Source organism: Dipodomys merriami, unplaced genomic scaffold (assembly GCF_024711535.1).
Source record: "Dipodomys merriami isolate MVZ:Mamm:240054 unplaced genomic scaffold, mDipMer1.0.p SCAF_2, whole genome shotgun sequence".
Taxonomy (NCBI): Eukaryota; Metazoa; Chordata; class Mammalia; order Rodentia; family Heteromyidae; genus Dipodomys; species Dipodomys merriami.
In genome coordinates, this window is record NW_027203381.1 from 29019857 (window position 1) to 29033498 (window position 13642).

The window sequence follows — 13642 nt, forward strand, 5'->3', positions numbered from 1 at the left end:
AAGTCTGTGTGGACCTTCTTTTAGGAACTATTAGAACAACATGATCTATGGATTCCCATCTCAGTTTCAAGCAAAAACTAAAACATTAGTAAACAACAGAGTCCTAGATTTTTTAAAAACATGCCCCTGCTCTTTATAGCTGTCATAACTCACCTATATTGACAGAAATGCTTTTGTAATGACTAATTTTGAATCTCTTCCAAAAGAGTCAATGAATTTTCAAAGTCATAACTTTTTATATTGCATATTTAATTGGTTTGTAAAATGGATAGGTACCATTTCAGGGCTAAGGATATAAATCAGTGGTATCAGTGGTAGAGTGCTTGCCTAGCTTTGTGCAAGACCCTATATGTGTGTATACACATGTATGCATATATATATGGATATATACATATCCATATATATGTGTATACATATATACAGAGAGAGGGATTCTATTTCCTTAAATCACACAATTCCAAAGACCAGTATAATTGGCAGAAAGAAAGATATTGAAGAGAGCAAGCATATCACATGTGTCAGCAACTGATTTAACCCCTGGCAGGAAGGCAAAAGTGCTCTAGCAGAGACTGGGCCCAGCACACCATAAGAAGAGACCCATGTTTTACATCAAAATCACAGGGCTGAAGGATACAGACATTAATGCAGCAAGTCAACCAAGTGATAGCTGCATGGAAATGTTCCTGTTACTTGAAATATTTAAGTATGTACTATAAAAAAAATTATAGTTCCTTCAAAGGAATTAGTTCATCCTGATTTTGATGTACAGGTCTAGTTTCCATTGCCTCTCTATGCCTAAGGAATGCCAGTCTGCAGTCACATTCCAAATGTCTTGTAGCTGTCAGGTATATTCAATGTTGAACTTCCACGGTATCTAGCCTTTGTGCAGTGCTAAGGTTTGTTATCAATTTGGGGTAAGGGTCAAGGGAAGTTTGTCCAAAGAAGATAGGTGACAGGCTTTTTTCTTAGGTAGAAATATGCCTGATACATATGAAATGACTAGGAAAACATAAAACAGGTAAAGAAAAAGCAACTCAGTAATCTAGTGTCCATGTATGTTTTACCATTGATCAGTACAACTGGAAATGAAAAAGAATTGTAGCAGGGCACTGGTGGCTCAGGCCTGTAATCCTAGCTATTCAGGAGGCTGAGATATGAGGATGACAGTTCAAAGCCATCCTGGACAGGAAAGTCCAGGACTCTGATCACCAATAAACCACCAGAAAACCAGACGTGGCGCTGTGGCTCAAGTGGTCGAGCAATCACCTTGAGCTGAAGAGCTCAGGGACAGCATCCAGGCTCAGAGCTCAAGCCCCACAACCAACAAGAGAAAAAAAAAAGGAGAATTGTCCATGTTGGCTGTTGTTCCTACAGACATTACTATGCTCAAATCCTTACAACTCCCAACATGTCACTTGCAAGAGTAACAAGTAACCTACAAAATCTCTCTGTGTCCACAGAGACAAATGCTGTCACTTAGGTGTTTGCAGGCTCATCACATTTTACCCCAAATGAAAGGACACAGATTCCTACTCATATCCAGCTGCTCCCTGCTGTGTTCCTGGTCTCCAATAAAAAAAAAATGGAGGAGGGGCCATTCCACCCATGAATACTCCACTCCAAGTGTGGTCTGGGACTCAGCAGGGTGACATATTCTCCTCCTTAGAGTCCCGAAAACCACAGCAAATAGTAAATAAAAGTAAAATTACTCAGATTTATGATACTGCATTCTTTGCTTCAATTTAGCCCAACCCCATAAGGAAAGTAGACCACAATGATAAAGACCATTCATCTTGGTTTGTCTATTTAGTCTAAGTAATTGGTTTCCCTCCATTGAACTTTGTCTAAATACAGGGAAAACAAAAGGTCTTGGAAAATCAACATCTGTAGAAATGGCCCCCATGGCATTCTTGAGTGACAGCAAGCAAGCCATTCTGAACCACAAATATACTTGCTTACTTCATCCCATCCTCCACCATCATGATTTCCTTCCAAGCATCTGACCACATCTGGGGCCCTTGACTCTCCTTCCCCTAAGCAATCTTTACAGAGCCACATCCATGAAGAGACACTCCCCCAGGCTAAAGCCTCACATTGGCAACAGCCCAGGAAGAATCTCACCTCTTCCAGCTCTGCCAGAAAGAAGTTCATGAACAATCTGTCTTACCTTGACCTCTGCCCACCACCTCAAGAGCAAAGAATGCCAGGCTAGAAACAGGGCTCTAAGATTTATATTAGGAATGGCTCCATTAGAAATCAGGAATCCAAGAGAGGAGCTAACCCAAGCAGTCACATGACTATACAGTGCTTAATAAGGGGAATACTGTTCATAATATTTGATCACCAAGTACAGAAGCTAAGGTCACTCACCAATGCAGGCATGGACCCTCACTGACAGCTGTGTCCGAAGGATGATGCTGTGCTTCCTGCCACGCCTAGGGAGAGAGGAAAGAAAACACCTGGTGTCAGGGCATCAGTGGAGATACCCCTACGTTGTCAAATCAGCTTGAAAGTTTTGGTATACATCACCTGAAAGAGGTTCCTGATAAGCAGAACTACAAGCAAAGCTACACTGAGTAAGACTCTATCCTGAAACAGGACATGTGGCAGACACCACAGGGCTCCAAGGAAACCAAATAAGAAAGTTGGACCATGATGGCTTAGCACATGCATTTTACCACCATGTTCCATCAGCTCATTCCATTCACAGACTCTGTACATAGGCTTGACCAAGTTGGGAAACTTTTTTAATCTGGGCTCGTGAAGTGAAATTCTCAGAATGTAAAAACGTAGTCATTTGATCATCCCCATGGCTATTTTTTTCTTTACATATCAAGGGAAAAGGAACATCAGGACATTCTGCCCAGTGTATGAATTCAAGGCTCTTATGGCTTTCCTCTTACACTGTTCCAGGAAGATGGAAGTATATCAGAAAACACTTCTATTTAGCTTATGCACTTACTGGTAAATACATTAGGTGATATGCAAGTATATACAAATAGATTAACTGAAATATGGTAGATTCCAAGTTCAGCAAAATTAATGACCAGGAAGTAGATACTCAAAAGGAGTCGGGGGAAGGAGTGGACAAATGAAGAGGAGAAGAAAGGGAGAATGCAGTCAAGAAGCCAATGCATACCCTACCAAATTAAACAGAGAGGAGTGGGGAGGGGAGGGATGAGTGGAGAAGGTTGAAAGGGGTGACACTGAGGCAGCACAGTGGATCACAGTGCCTCAGTTTTCTTCTCATACTTCTCTTCCCTGTCAGGGCTAATTTGTAATAGATCCTGTCAATGTCTTCTGGCTTCCTAATATTAGGAGGAGGGGAACATAGAACTCACCCACGCACATTGTGAATAAGTAGTTCTGGAAGTGGCACTGTGGCTCAAGTGTTAGAGCGCTAGCCATGAGCTGAAGAGCTGAGGGGCAGCACCCAGGCCCAGAGTTCAAGCCCCACAATCAACAAAAACAACAAAAATACAGTAGTTCTAAATTCATGGTAGTGACTGCACCCATTATATATATTTTTTTAATTCTTGAAACCAGATACGGACAGGCATGGTTTTAATTTATTATTCATTTAAACAAAGGAGGAAATTGGTTATATTGAATTCAGTATCCTCTGGCCCAGCAGCCGCTTTTCCGTAAAGAATCTTCACTCAGATGCCCTTCAAATTATTGGGAGCCCTGCCCTCTGCCCTGATTAGTTTACTTGATTGTTTCACATGTTCCATGTGTTGGGTATTAGTCTCAAAACAACTTAAAGCTGGGTATGGTAGTGTATACCATTAACCCAGCAACTTGGGAAGCAAGAAGACTGTAAGACTGAGAGACTAAACTGGCAAAATACCACTGAGGATACACATAAGTGGTATGGAGACTACCTGGGACTCATGAGGGCTCAACCCCAGAAGTGTAAAAAGGAAGGGAACAGGAAAGGGAGAGAGAAAGGGAAAGCTCAACAAAAAGACAACACGACTCATTTATAGAAACTTGCAATTTCTACAGATTTCTACAAGATTTTATTCACTCTCACACTCTCTCCCTCTCCCTCTCCCTCTCTCTCTTTCTCTCTCTCTCTCTCTCTCTCTCTCTCTCTCTCTCTCTCTCTCTCACACACACACACACACACACACACACACACACACACACACACACACACACACACACACACACACACACACACACACACACACACACACACACTGCATTATGTCTTTTGTTAGATCTGCCAGGACAGAACGGCCCCCTAGGACAGGTAGCAGCCATCAAGTACATGGGCTTCCCCCAGAGCAAAGGAGGGGAAACCCAAAAGCAGAGAACCTGACATGGCTAGACTGACACCATTAGAAACAGTAAATCCCAGTCTTCCACCCTCCAGTTTTCTGTAACCCTCATCATCCTTAGTTGTAAGTCATCAACAGTACATGTCAAATAAATGGTAGAGAACATGTGTGCTATGGAGCCCAGAAGGGCAAGCACAAGACATCCCAAGTACTGAAGGATTTCAGAAAGAGCCCACTGGTCCCATTACTTGTCCCTTCAAAGAACAGCAAGGCTGCATTCTGAATAAGTACTCATTTCCCCTTAGAATTTTCCAGTGCAGCTTGAGGCATATAGGGCAGTTGTGCTGAAATTCTAGGCTCCTGAATAAACTGAAGATGGTATCCCTTAGGAAGTCACAGCAGCCTCCCTATACTGAGCTTGTGTTTTGAGGCTGGTCTGAGCAAAGGTTTACAAGATTCCATCTCAATCAATTTATTGAAATTAAAAAAAAAATCTGGGTATGCTGGCATGCACCTGTCACCTCAGCTATGCAGAAAGTGTAAATAGGAGGATCACAGTACATGCAGGCTGAAGCAAAGATTTGAGGCCCTACTCAAAAGCTAACAAAAGCAAAAAAGAAGGAAGGAAGGAACGAAGGAACGAAGGAAGGAAAGAAGGAAGGAAGGAAGGAAGGAAGGAAGGAAGGAAGGAAGGAAGGAAGGAAGGAAGGAAGGAAGGAAGGAAGGAAGGAGAAAAAGCTGGAAGCATGGCTTAAATAGTAGAGCACCTGTTTGGCCCTGAATTCAAATCCCAGTAGGCAAGCAAAATTAGGCAATATGCAAATAATATAACAGGACAAATTAAGTTTATCTGAGGAACTCAAGAAAAACTACAGGAAATCTGTCACTCTCTCACACACATAACTCTTAAATTCTTAAGAAGCACATGGTTGTATGTATTGAGGAAGACTAGATAAACTCCCTATAAATCTGATAGCCTTGATCCATTTATTTTTTTCTAGCCAATGTGAAATAGTAAAGAAAGTTTTGTTTTTATGCATTTCCTTTACAAATGTCCATCCTGCCACATTTATTCACTCTAAAATCTTTCTGTTGATTCTTTCAGCTTCTTTGAGGAGAATAAACATATTACTTATCTAAAAACAACCTAAACCTTTCCAGTAAATATGCCTTTTTCTTCTATTTTGGGGTTATAAAACTTTCAGAGAATAATCAATCATGGTGTACTTACTTCCCTCCTGTAACTGAACACCCTGTCCGTATGAGTTCAGAAAAAATAAGAATTGTTAACATTTTTGGAATGCTGATTGTGTGAGTTCAGATTCTAAATACTTTATTCAGATTTAGTCTTCACAAAATTCCTGCAATGGGTAACACTGTGGCCATTTTAAAGACTAGAAACTGAGGCTCAAAAGGGTTGAGCAACATAGCTGAAATCACACTGCATCAGTGTGACTCAACATAGAGTCTGACCTCAGAATCTGTGCCTGTTGCCTTCTCTCAGACAAATGTTCTGGGCTAGACTCTAGGAGGGACACAAAGTACTCACTGCATTAAATCAGAAAAACAGAAATACCACCTGTATTTGCAACTTTCAGCCTTCCCTGAAAACTCAAGATTGTAACACTGGTTTGTACCTGAATCTCCAGCCTGTGGGCCCACCCCATTTACCCCTCCCTATAGCTACATAAGCCAATGCCTAGGAAGGAAACCTCCCTAAATGGACAGATGGTCCATGTTCCCCATGACCCTGACGACCATGACCAGTGTGCTGAAGCCCTCACGGCTACCATTCCCTGCCAAGCCACCATGGAGTATTACAGAGTTAAATCAGAATCCTCCAGTGCCAGGAACTGGGGACACAGAGGCAAGGACAAGTCAGTGGGACCAGAAACTCCCTCAGGACAGTCAAATTCCTTTCTTATCAGCCCAGCCAATGCCAGAGAACTATCACCAGCCACCCTTCCAGTCAGTCAGTGCTCTCCACCTGCAGCCCACACCCAAGGCCATGGCTGCTGCAGTGACTAGCAAACTAACACAGTTAACACGATTCAAGGAGACTTCAACCAAGACACAAATTCCAACACACAATGCGTACCTTCTGTCCCTGTCTCTCAAGAGAACTTTATTATTTTTTTACAAGAATAACACACAAAGGCCTGGAGATAAGGGCAGTGGTTACATTATTTCTGGTACAAAGCCAAAGGCTTGATCTCTTCTTGTAGAGGCCAACAGAAGACTGACACCCCCAAATTATCTCTCCAGTCCCATCAGAAGATTAGCTTATTATTACAGTCAAAGATACAAATGTGTATTTAACCGTTCTGCAGTTGCCCCAGGAATACAAAGCTTTTGGTAAGCCTCCAGATCTTTAAGATTCACCCAGCACTCTGCCCCAGGGTTGAAGAGATGAAGGGAGATTAGAACAGTCATCTATCCATGGGTGAAAGCATAGAGCTACCTAAGAAGAATTTGCTCAGAAGATCAAAGTCCAAGCAAGGCAACCAGCTGCGACTGAACTCATTTCTAGATATATTCTCGTCTCTGTGGTAAACTAGAGGTGAAAAACAGAGCCAGAAGATAACTGTGTGTGATCTTCTACATGTTACTTAACCCCTCTGGGCCTCAGGTCTCTCATCTGTTAAGTGGGAGTACTGATAATGTGGACCTTCTGCTGAGAATGTGAAAATTCAACCAGTGAATGCAAGTAGCATGCTATAGACATACTCAGCATGCGGTAATGGCTAGATAACACTAGGTAATAGTTTTGTCAGAAATGGTTCCATATGGCCAGGCATGGTGACTCATCCTTGTCATTCTAGCTGCTCAGGAGGCAGAAATTGGGAGGATCACAGTTCAAGTCCAGCCCAGGCAAAAAGAAGTTCTGAAGACTCCATTCAATAAAAAGTTGTGGGTGATTTCAGATACATAGGAAACAGATAAGAAAATACCTAACCAACCTAACCCAGGCATAAATGCAAAACCCTATGCAAAACACACCCAAAAAGCAAAAAAAAAAAAAAAAAAAAAAAAAAAACTAGCATGGCTCAAGAGGTAAGTGCACAGCACCAGGTTCAAACCCCAGTACCACCAAAACAAAAAGTACCAAATTTGTTCTTCCAGCTACTTCCCTCTTTTCCATTTTTGCCTTGCTATACGCCTGCTCTCTTTCTCCCTCTGTATGGCTAACTTCAGTCTGCAGCTCATCTCTCCTTTCCCCTTCCCTCTCTCTCCTCCTTTACTCTCATGAAACCTACAGCAGTGATTTATGTGCTATTACTTGATATTTTCTGTTCCTCACATCAAATTCAAGGGATTTAATATTCCAACTTTTATAAGGGACTATAGTGATGTTTGTTCTTCCTGTATGTAACTGGGTGTTACTAGACTCTATGACTGAGTCACCCACTTTATAAGAGATAGGGAGTCCTAAAATACACAGGGAAACCATTTGTTGGAGCCCCACAGGACATGTCCTATGACCAAGCACAAAGGCTGTGTACTCGAGCAGAGGCGACAACTCTACCCTCTTTACTGCCCCCTTAAATACCTACTCGAGGCCACCCTCATGGCCCTGGTTCCCTCTTTACTGGCCTCTCTTAGAACTCAGCCCAACCTGTCACCAGCTCAGCATCTCTTTACTACAGCCATTCCTCAAGCTTTTTTGGGGGGGAGGGTGTGGAGAGGGAGGAGCTGGTACTGGGGTTTGAACACAAGTCCTCACATTCTCATTTAGATTTTCCCCCTCAATGTTGGTAATCTGCCACTTGAGCCATCTCTCCACTTCTGGCTTTTTTTTGTGGTGGTGAACTGTAGATCAGTGTCTCAAGGCCATTTTCTGCTCTAAGCTGGCTTCAAACCACTATTCTCAGATCTCAGTCCCCTGAGTAGTGAGGATTACAGGTGTGAGCCCAGCACCCCACTCATTCCTCACATCCACCTGAGATAGACATACACCTCCCTGATTTCCGATCTATTTAGAAAACTGTTCAGTGATCACCACAATCTCATTTTTTAATGATTTCATTGTCCCAAAAAGAAACACCTTGTCCAGCCACTCCCCATCATTTAACATGTCACCTTTTGCGTATGTTTTTCCTTCTCTTAGTCCAGTGTTTTCCAGGCTCATTGGTTTGATAATATCACATTTTACTTATTACTGAACAATATTCCACCCTGTGTATCCATGATAGACATTTGGGTTGTTTCTACTTTGGGGCACTTAAAAATACAGGTACAAGCTTTTTGGGTAGTAGTTTTTATTTAGACAAATACGTCATCTCTCCTCAGTTATCTATCCAGGAGAATCATAGCTTGAGTAATATGGTAATTCCTATATGTCACGTTTTAAGTAGCTCTTAGCCTGTGTCCACAGCAGCTGCAGCCACTTTACATTTCCACCAGGCATGAATGAAGAGCCGTTTCTTCACAGCCTCCACACAAGCCACTGTCTGTCAGCATCCTCGGCCTGCCATCAGACATCCAGTGCTTTCCACTGGCATGGCCCTACTGACTTACAACACTGAACATCTTTTCATGTGCTCCTTGGTCACTCGTTTATCTTGTTAGCTAATTTTACTTCTCTTACTGGGCTAAATATCTATTCAAAGCCTTTTTCCTTTTCTAATTACCTTGCTATTGAGGTATTGAGGCTTGTGTATTTTCTGGATGTCTTTTATTGGATATATGATTTATACATTATTAATATTTTTCTCTTCTGTGGCTTAGATTCCCGCCTTACCATTGATGTCTTTTGAGGCAAAATTTTGATGGAGTCCAGTTTGTGTGCTATTTAATGACATGTACTTTGGGTCTGTATCAGAGACTGTTGTTTAATGCAAGGTGAGGGAGACTTCTGTTTTCTCCGAGGAACTCTGTTTCACATCCAGGCTCACAACTCATTTTTAGTTTAAGTTCTGTATCTGTCCCTGTCACCCTCTTGTCACTCTCCTTGTCTACCACACTCGTTTCCCCTACATGGACACCCATCCACAGCTCCCAGACAGTCCTGCTGCCCCTCATCAGTTCCTCTAGTCTGCTTTCCCCATGTCTGAGGACACCCTAAAAATCTCCTCTGAGGAAGTGGCGCTGTGGCTTAAGCTCACCTTGAGCTGAGGAGCTCAGGGACAGCGTCCAGGCCCAGAGTTCAAGCCCCACGACTGACAAAAAACTAAAACAAAAAACAACCTCCTCTGAGGTGCCTGGCCTTTGCTCCTCTCACTTCCTGTCTTTGTGGCATGGTGTTCTCCTCTTCTTATGTTTTGGTGTCTCCTCTCTCCTTGTTGAGGCAGACTCTGCTGGCCACCTATCCAATAACTACATTTTTAACAGTAACAACAATATGCATCCATCAGTAAACAACAGGTAGAGGTTGCTGTTGGAGCTTCTGGAAGGCTCTGTAAAGGGGAAAGCCAACCATATCTAGCATTTGCTCTTCACCTCTCCCATCTGAGGCAGGAGCAGAAGGTATCACTCAGTATTCATTGTGCCTGGACACAATTTCACATTGAATGGTGTGGCCAGGAGCCTAAGCACGTGCTTCTGCCCCCGCTGGGGGGCTGGAATGCAGAGAAGATGGCAAAAACTAAAGCAGCCACTCTGGCCCCAGAGATGGGAATCTCATTTTGAGGGTGCTGTAGCTGCTTCACCACTCCTAGAGGGTGTTGCCAGTATCTGAACTCTCCACAAGAAAATAAACTTTTATTTTACCCACCATGTCTTGCGATTTCTCAGTTTGCAAAAAAAAAAAAAAGACTGGATTCTAACCAGTCCATGGCTTCCTGCCTTGACTTCAAACCAGGAGTGGCCCTGTGTGACCATGATAAAGCATGAAAGACTAAAAACTACCATCTGAGCACACAGCAGAAGGATACAATTAGCCTGGCTTCCGAGGAGTATGGTGCAACCAACATATTGTCCTTCACACTGTCTGGTTAGCTATGGTTTTCCCGCAGTGGTTTGAGGCTTATAGAAAAGTTTCCAAGTAGAGAAAGTTCTCATACACCCACACTATTTACTCTCCCACTCAGTTTCATCATAACACCTGACATGTGTTATAATAGATGAGCCAATTGTTAAGTTCCAACTTTATGATTGGGTTCTCCCCGCAATCATCAGATTTTTAAGGGTCATCCCCACCCCGACATCTCATCTTTTCATTGTCTCCACAGTTTTGCTTTTTACTGTGTTCACAGAACTGGTCGGAACCCGCACAAGGTGACTTGCTTACTCTGTGGTTCATTTCTTTTAATAAGGCAATAAATAAAGCCACTGTCAGAATCATGTGTGGGTTTTCCTGTGGACAAGTTTTTAATTCATTTGGGAAAACACCTGAGAGTATAACTGCTCAACTGTATGGTATGTCCACCTATCAGACCATCTCCCTAAGTGGCTGTACCATTTGGTATCACCTCCCATGCATGAAGGTGTGTTCTGTGTTCTGTACCCTCACAGTACATGGTGACCTCAAAAGTTAGGAGGGATTCAGCCATTCTCATAGATGTGTTGTGGTACCTTGTTTCAATTTGCAACTCACTGCCTAGTAACCCAGGCATACGAAAAAAATGGCTCAACATCATATTTGCTACCTTTTTTTTTTTTTTTTTTTTTGCAGGTCTTGGGGCTTGAACTCTGGGCCTAGGCTTTATCCCTGAGCTTCTTTTGCTGAAGGCTAGCACTCTACCACAGTACCACTTCTGGCTTTTCTGAGTAGTTTACTGGAGATAAGAGTCTCATGAACTTTCTTGACCCAGATGGCTTCAAACCACAATCCTCAGATCTCAGCCTCCTGAGTAGCTAGGATTCAAGGTATGAGCCACCAGCACCCAGCACCACTATTTTGGTGAAGTATTTATCCAGATCTTTTGTTCATTTTCTTATCACTGAGTTTTGTTGTTTCTATAGGTTTGGGGGGCTTTTTGGTTTTTGAGATAGGGTCTTACTATGTAGTCTAGGCATGTAGACCAGGCTGTGGCCTTGAATTCTCAATCCTCCTGCTCAGCCTCCTTAGCTACTTATTTCTGAAGTGTTTTGTATTATTGAGGCTTGAACTCAGGCAGGCACTCTACCACTTGAGCCACACTCCAAGCCCTATTTTTACATTAGTTATTTTTCAAATAGCATCTTGCCTTTTTGCCTGGAGCCAACTTTTGACTACCACCTTCGTATCTGCACCTTCCTTATAGCTGGATTATAGATATCAACCACCATACCCAGCTTGTTGACATTGAGTTTCTTCCTTTTTGCCATTACTGGCCTCCACCTGCAATCCTCCCCCATCTCCACCTCGAAGGTAGCTGGGATTATATATGTACCCCACCAAACTATCTGAGTTTTTCATAGTTGGGATAGATGTACATCTGTGGCTTCTAATTTCCTCCTCTCAATAACCATAGTTTTTTCATGACAAACACATGCTAATAAAAATGTTTAAGCCACTGTGACCTGGGTTGTTACATGCAACTAAGTCTAACCCCTAGCTGCAGCACAGAACTTGGTTCCAGAGTATCTTCTAGATGCTGCCACCTGAGTAACTGCTAACGTTTTGTTCCCTATAGCCTGATTCTGTTCCCTCCCCCTGCTCCTTGGAGGGATGGCTCCCAGCCTCTCTAGTCCTTGATGCCTCTCACCTGAGTGAGCCAACATTTTTCATGGATTATCTCACACCTTGATTGTGGTTGCCCCAACTTCAAGATTAAAAGGTTTAAGAACCTCTTCCCCACAACTTCACTTCTCTAAGTATCCCCATTCTGGGCATATATATCTAATGTCACATGCCCATTCCATTCCCTTGTTTTGCTCTTCAAAAGCTCCCTTCTTTCCCTACACTGTTCCAGGCCCCACTCTCTCTTCTCATCCCCAAACTATGCAACATTTGACTGATACCAGATCAAAGTGTTTCCTACTCCTTCACTTTCTTTCCACCCACCCCTAGATAGACCTTCTCATTACCTGCCAAACTCCAAAAAGGCTCCCTCCTTGCAAGTCATTTCTCCTCTTCCTGACCCCAACCCACAGCCCAGCTGGGGTCCCACTCCTACTTGATGCCATCTTGGTCCCATTACATGAGCCAGCATTTGGAAGCACTGGAGAGCTTTTTCTGATAACACTGTAAAGTCAGTGTGGGAGCCAGTTCCATCTTTCTGGCTACGTCAGCCTGTTCTGAACTTCTGCCCTTCTCCTCAATGGCTCTCTACGCACACTGCACACTGGCATTGACTGAGGAGACTTGAAAACTTCCCTCTGCCTGGGCCCTGCCCACATGCTCTGGCTCCTTGGGCCAATGGCCAGTCCTGGAAAGGAGTGGGTGGTTAAGCTTCTTCAGGTTTTTACAATATTCTCCAAGATTGAGAACCTAAGTCATAGATCTCTGACCCAAACATCTGACCACCTGGCTTACCCTTTTTGTTTTGGGGTGTTTTTTTGTTTTTTGTTTTTCGTTTTGTATGTCGTGGGGCCTGAACTCTGGGCCTGGGCATTGTTCCTCGGCTTTTCAGCTCAAAGCTAGCACTCTACCCCTTGAGCCACAGCACCACTTCTGGCTTTTTCTGCTTATGTGGTGCTGAGGAATCGAATCCAGGGCCTCATGCATGCAAGGCAAGCACTTGACCACGGAGCCATCTTCCCAGCCCCACTACTTAGCTTTTTAAAGAGCAAGATTCCTAAGTTCCACACCAAGCCTCCTAAAGCCAGAATCTAGAGACCAACATTTCTAAGCAGCTTTCTTCCAGAATATTCTAAGCCAGCTGGCCTAGAGATATCCCAGAGCTGGTGTGCAGGAAATCTGGGTCTTCCCACTCAGCATTTCACTGAGCTCTCCCAACGGTTCCAGTTTCTCCCCCACCACAACCAGGGCAGGTGCTGGTGGTCAGCACTTGGAGACCATTGCAGTCCTGGGAGGCAGAGCCCCCTCACCTTGTGGCTGACATGCCAGTCTCAGCTGATACTAACTAACAAGGAAAGGGGGAATTGCTCTCCTTCCTCTAACTTGGTTTTGGGGGCTGCTTGCTTTGTTTGCATTTCCAGCTTCTGCCTTTTAGACCCAAGCTCCAAAGGCATTTTGGTGATCACTGACTTCACAGCCCTAGGAGCTCAGGAAATGGGATAAACATGTGATTGGACGAGGCTAGACTCAAAGAAGTGGAAAACACTCCTTTCCCCTTCAGCCCTGACATTTTGAAAGGCCTCCTGGAGAACAGGATGAAGAATGAGAGGCTACCCCCAGCCAGTCACCCACAAACTGCCAGAAACTCAGGGTTCATGGACCCTCCACATATGGGTCTGGGCTCTAAAACTGCAGTTTGTCAAGGAAATATCAAAGAGCCAAACCACAGCAGACCTCAGATTGCTGTGTTCTT

At 43.5% G+C, this 13642-nt stretch overlaps 1 protein-coding gene across 7 annotated transcripts in view; it reads right to left on the minus strand.

Annotated features, from left to right (window-relative positions):
- The window catches only part of Fhod3 (formin homology 2 domain containing 3), a 430675-nt gene that overhangs the window by 358578 nt on the left and 58455 nt on the right, over positions 1 to 13642 (minus strand). For all 7 annotated transcript variants that reach the window (XM_070029308.1, XM_070029306.1, XM_070029303.1 and 4 more), the window contains exon 3: positions 2371 to 2435. In XM_070029308.1, coding sequence (XP_069885409.1) covers positions 2371 to 2435 — 65 coding nt within the window. The remainder of the gene's footprint in view (positions 1 to 2370; positions 2436 to 13642) is intronic.